Source organism: Octopus bimaculoides, chromosome 19 (assembly GCF_001194135.2).
Source record: "Octopus bimaculoides isolate UCB-OBI-ISO-001 chromosome 19, ASM119413v2, whole genome shotgun sequence".
NCBI classification, from domain to species: Eukaryota; Metazoa; Mollusca; class Cephalopoda; order Octopoda; family Octopodidae; genus Octopus; species Octopus bimaculoides.
This window is the reverse complement of record NC_068999.1, coordinates 27,537,918-27,544,115: the sequence shown is the minus strand read 5'-3', so window position 1 is coordinate 27,544,115 and position 6,198 is coordinate 27,537,918. Positions and strand designations below refer to the sequence as shown.

The following is a 6,198-nucleotide window of genomic DNA, read 5'->3' as shown; positions in this document are numbered from 1 at the left end:
ATATATATATATATATATATAATAATAATTATTATTATTATTATCAGTTGTTCATAGACAAAACTATAACATCTTCTTCATGTCATAATTTTTTTCTATGCTAAATAGTATCAGATGGTTGCAAGTCCTTACTGAACAGTTTTATTCCAGAGATTTTCTTCTCCTAGATGGATTGTTTTCATTACATCTAGTCACAGTTCATGTTTCACTACCATATAGCATTGCTGTTTGTACACATGCTTCACACAATCTGTCTTTCCCTCTGAGGGAGAAGACTATGTTACCAATACAAGTAATAGCTCTCTGAATTTTCTCCAGCCAGTTCTTATCCTAATGACTGCTAAATAGTTCACCTTGGTAACAAACTATCTGCTGGGCATTTGAAGCAATTTATTTCCTGTGTGTTCTTAGTGTTTACTGTTCCTGCATGTCTGCCACTCACAATAACTACCTTCCCTGTGAACCTTCCTGTGATTCCACTGCATTTCTTATGTTTCCATATCTTGCATATCTTGGAATTTCTGCCTACATCTTTTCTACATATTGAACAGGTAAAAAAAGAATATAGTGTTCAACTATTTAGTGCTCTAAAAGTATCTCATTTCATCTTCAACATCATCTTCCATTTCCATAAAGGGTAGTCCATGATGTAAGACATATCGTGCACACGACATTCACCCGATATGCTTTTATCTTTGATCCGTTTCCATTGCAAGGCTTATAGCTCAATTAAATCAAATATATTATCTGATTAGATCTAAATTTTGCGATGTATTTTTTTTGCAAAGCTCTTCTAATATGATAAGGATTGGTATCTTGATTTTTGTGATTTGAATATTCAATAAAACAGGATAACCAAAAATATACCATCATACCATCTTGCAATAATAGATAATAAAGAGAAAAAGTCGTGAAAATAGACAAACATTTTAAATATTCTTTTGCAATGATTTCTTTGTAGGTTATGCCACTTTTTGTGCTCAAACTTTTCCAAAATATGTCTGGTGTTACAGGTCTCTTTATAGCTTCTGTCCTCAGTGCTTCATTGAGGTAAGTTTGCTGTTTATTATTATATTAAATGTAAAATTGATTTCTTTCAAGAACACTAGGTCAACTGCTGAAGATGAGTGTATATTTGATTGAATCTGCTCAGTATGTTTGGACTTTTATTAATCCAGATAGAATGAAACACAAAATGTACTTTAGTAGAATTTTGCATGAATGAAGACAAAACTAAATATTTTAATACAAGTTATCCTGTGTTCCTACATTAATATATCTATTAGTATATCTCACCTTAAAGTAGTAAATGTTTTGGATCACTAGTCTTATTTTCAGTATACTTATCTGGTTATTCAAAGACCTATTCAAAAATATAGTGAATTAGAAAAATAGACAATCTTTTTCTTGTCTATGAACTGTTGGTGCTAACTGCTACATTGTGCAGACCAGTCAATCCCCTGGCTGGAACAGTGCTGATTGTGAACATGGTTGAATTAATTGTTATTTCTAATGTCAAAGTGTCTGATGTAGAGGCTTGTTTGTTTCTGCTGGCTGAACATCAAGTCAAAATTGCCAACATTAAATGCTGACTGGACGTCTGTCACTTTACCAGGCTATTATTATTTCATTATCAGGCCTTTCTTTGTTGGGTCATCAGTTGTGGCACTTGGGTGTTTGGGTCATTGTTGGTTGGAATTAGTTAGCAGCATGTTGTCCCATAACAAACCAAACATGAATTTTGTTGAAATACATTTCATTATAAGGGAAAGCCTCTGACCCATCAGGAATCACCATTGAGATGCTTAAAATGTCTGGTGGAGTGGAACATGACCTGATTACTCATATAGTTAATCAGGTTGTCCATGAGGGTGTCATTCTCAATGATTGGTGTAACACCATTATAGCCAACTGCTACAAAGGCAAAGGTGATGCCCAAGGCAGAAATAATTAGAGGCATCAAATTGCTGGACCAAGTGATGAAAGTTGTAAAAAGAATCATAGCTCAGTTAATTAGGAAGTGACTTAGTATAAATGAGATGCAGTTTGGATTTGTGCTATGGAGAAGCACTGCTGATGCTATCTTCCTGGTGAGGCAACTAGAAAAAATACTTGGCCAAAAATAAACCTCTGTTTCTAACTTTTGTTGACATGGAGAAAACCTTTGACAAGGTCTCCTGCTCCCTTATCTGGTGGGAAATACAGAAGCTATGAATAGATGAGTGGTTGGTGAGAGCTGTACAAGCCATGTACAGGGATGTTGTCAGTAAGGTGAGAATCGCCAATGAGTATAACAAGGAGTTTAGTGTACAAATAGGAATCCACCAGGGTTTGGTCCTTAACCCTCTCTTATTTATCATGATTATCCAAGCTATAACTGAAGAATTTAAGACTGGCTACCCTTGGGTGCTCCTCTATAGTGATGACCTTGTTCTTATTGCTGAATCACTACCAGAACTAGAGGAGAAATTTCAGGTATGGAAGCATGGACGGGGATCAAAGGGCCTTAGAGTTAAATTTGCAAAAACCAAAGTATTGATAAGTAGGAAAACAGACAATTCGCAGATCCATTCAGGAAGATGGCCCTGCTTGATATGTTGAAAAGGTATTGACAGAAACTCCATACAGTGTACTCAGTGCAAGCTATGAACACATAAGCGTTGCAGTGGTATCACTGGATGACTAATGGAGAAAATAATCTTTACATGTGGTAGGTGTGCAGGTACATTAAACACCAGGAATGTACAAAAAACAGACTCCCTCAAATTTTAGTGGGGATCCTTAGAAGACAATTTCCGTTACTTAGGTGACCAAGTTAGTAATGGGGGAGGTTGTTCCAAAAGCATAAGTGCTAGAATAAGAATAGGCTGGGCAAAGTTCAGAGAGCTACTACCTCTGTTAGTAATGAAGGTCCTCTCCCTCAGAGTGAAAGGCAGATTGTATGATGCCTGAGTACGGCAGTGAGACATGGGCTGTGACTACTGAGGACATGCGAAAACTTGAAAGAAATGATGCCAGTATGTTTCACTGGATGGGTAATGTCAGTGTGCATATACGACAAAGTGTAAGTAACTTGAGAGAAAAACAGGGTATATGTAGCATCAGATGTAGTGTGCAAGAGAGAGGAGTATGCTGGTATGGCCGTGTAATGCATATGAATGAGGAAAGTTGCATCAAGAGGTGCTGATCTCTAATTGTAGCAGGAATATGTGGAAGGGGTAGACCCAGGAAGATGTGGGACAAAGTGGTAAGAAATGATCTATGAACGTTGGGACTCAGAGGGGATGATAGGGGACTGAAGCTCCTGGCAGTTTGCTGCACTTGAAAAGACACATCAAGCTACGTAAAAGCATATTTGTCCTTGCATATAGGCATGTCACCTGCATCCCTCTCCAGCTGAACATTCCTAATCTTGCAGGCTTGTAGGTGCTAGTGCCACATAAAAAGTACCTGTACCAGTGCCATGTAAACACCTGTGCTGGTGCTGTGTAAAAGCACCCAGTATACTCTATGAAGGGTTGGCATTAGGAAAGGCATCTAGCTATAGAAGCCATGCCAAAATGGACATGAAACCTGGGCAGTTCTTCAGCTCGCCAGCTCCTGTCAAACTGCCCAACCCATGTCAGCATGGAAAATGGACATTAAATGATGGCGACGATGAAAATGATGAGATTATACATAAAAGTAGTTACCAATAGTGTATTCTAGAAAGCTAGAATCAAATGCAGTTGTAATTAAATTATGGATAAAAAAGATCAGTTTGATGTGAGAGGTAGGAATAGTGTTTTGCTCATCCAAACTGAAGAATGTTTGTTACTCCAGGCTGAATTTTTGTAAAGGAAAGCTTGATGCTGTAAAGGCTGGTTGCTTATGCTTTGAAGGGCCACTCTCTCTTGTTGATTCTGGCAGGCTTTCACTTTTATAAAATTGCTGGAACCTCTAGAACCTCATAGAATGTTTTACTATATGGTATGATATTTCTAGCTAACCAAGACATATCACCTGATATGAGTATGGTCTTATACTAGTAACTGAAACTGTGAGGTTTTTATTCTGGGTCTTGCTACAATGATGTCATTTCTGTTTCAGTCACACTGACTGCCCCAGTCTGACACAAAAGTTAAAAAAGCACTCTATGTTTATACCTCCAACCATAAACTATAATGACTTGAAGATTGCTTGCTTCTTGAACATGAATGCATCTTTCAGGACCTGGAGGATCTTTCCCATCACTGAACCCAGAGGAAGTGGCTATGTTCAAGAAATTAGCAATCCATGGCCAAGAGAAACATTTTCAGTGGTCAGACATCATCAAGGTGTCAAGAGCATTCTCAGGATATCGAGAACATCATCAGGACAGCTTGACAGCTTAGCAGGTTGATGAGAGCTATTGGCAAGCAGGTCAAGTTGGTGAAATTCACTCTTTGATGTGTAGTGCATTAGGACATCAGGTACAAGTCCTACATAATGAAGAGAGGATAGTTGATGTTTGACAAGCGTCAGAAAACCATATGATTATGTGGGCCTCAACATCATGTAGCCTCCTAGCCCTTCTGAGGTGTTCTTGGGTGGGTGACCAGCTGGTGGCCTAATTCTGCCAGAGATTTGTTGGGCTGCTATCATGGGCATGATGTGTGATATGGTTGAGTACCAGTAGCTTTTGGCATGCATAAAGGAAGTCATCTGGGTAGAGTCTTGTTTTGGTAAATGGTCTCCTTCTCTGATTTATCTAATTGAATGTCTGTGCAATTTTTGTGAGAGCATATTTTTTTCCCTGTACCTTTTTGTTTACAAATGCCCAGTGTACAACACACACACACACACACGCTTTGTGTGGTCAGGCTTCAACAAGTAATATAAGACTTGATTAGACAAGTGACTAAATATATTATAATAAATACCATATGTCATGTGAAATACAGATACCCAGGGATTCCTGGTCGAAATATTAATTTATTTCATCATATTTCGAGCTAATAAAAATAAGATAGTTTGTCAACTGCTTTGAATGCAGTTCACAAACTCTCTTGTTTTTATCATTTGAAAAATTGGCGAAATAAATTAATATTTTGACCAGGAAATCTGTATTTCACATGACATGGTGTTTAATTATAATATGCATGCATGTATGTATGTATGTATGTGTGCATGTATGTATGAATGCACTTTAATGCATACAAAACTGAGAAAAGTATCATCATTAGAATAATATATCATGCCTCTTTATGCATGTTCAAACAAAATATGTGAAAGTAAATATATCATTTGATTGACTGTTAATTATACCATTTAAAAATAAGGAGAAAAATCTGTGATACTGAATAGAGTGATGGGTGTGCGTTAGTGGCTGGGATAAGTGAAATGAGAGAGAGGAGAAAGAAGAAAATGGGTTAAAGAAAGCAAAAAGAAGAGGAAAACGAGAAATAGAAAAACAAAAGCAGTAATTCATATTTTTTAATGAATTATAAAATACTACACCATTAAAGTTTAACTATTATGTAAATGGTATATAAATAATCACATTATATTCGCTCTAAAAAAAATCAAACTTAGAGTGATCTCCCTTGTCCCATGCATCCTGACATTTGCACTACTCATCTATTCCTATAAATTAATTCAAAGCTATAATACTTTTACACTCATATTTTATGCTTTTATATCACTAAATTCTAATTCACATTATTATGTTATTCTTGTTCCTCAGACAACCCTTCCATCGTTAATTTCTACTTTCTAAAGTTGATCAACAACTACTTTCCCCTCTTTTCTTTTCTCTCTCATACTTTTTCTTTCCTCGTCTTTGCTCTTCATACACAGGCGTCATACAATCTGCCTTTCACTCTGACGGAGAGGCCCTTTGTTGCCAGCAGAGGTAGAAGTTCTCTGAATTTTGCCCAGCCTATACTTATTCTCACAGCTACACTCTCAGAGCATCTACATCCACTACTAACTTGGTTACCTAGATAATGGAAGCCATCTACTACCTCTAGCATACCACCCTGGCAGTTGATGGAGTCTATTTTCGGTACATTTTTGGTGTTTATTGTACCTGTGCATCTTCCATGCTCAAAAACTATTTTCCCTGTTAAACTTCCTCTGATATTGTTGCACCTTTTATGTGTCCATAACTTACACACCTTCTATCACACACACACACACACACACACACACACACACACACACACACACACACACACA

The 6,198-nt window shown here is 37.1% G+C and overlaps 1 protein-coding gene across 2 annotated transcripts in view; it reads left to right on the top strand.

Moving 5' to 3' along the window:
* LOC106867947 (sodium-dependent multivitamin transporter) overlaps nucleotides 1-6,198 on the top strand; it is a 164,192-nt gene that overhangs the window by 88,819 nt on the left and 69,175 nt on the right. For both annotated transcript variants that reach the window (XM_052974693.1, XM_052974692.1), the window contains one exon: nucleotides 962-1,050. In XM_052974693.1, the coding sequence (XP_052830653.1) occupies nucleotides 962-1,050 (89 nt within the window). The remainder of the gene's footprint in view (nucleotides 1-961; nucleotides 1,051-6,198) is intronic.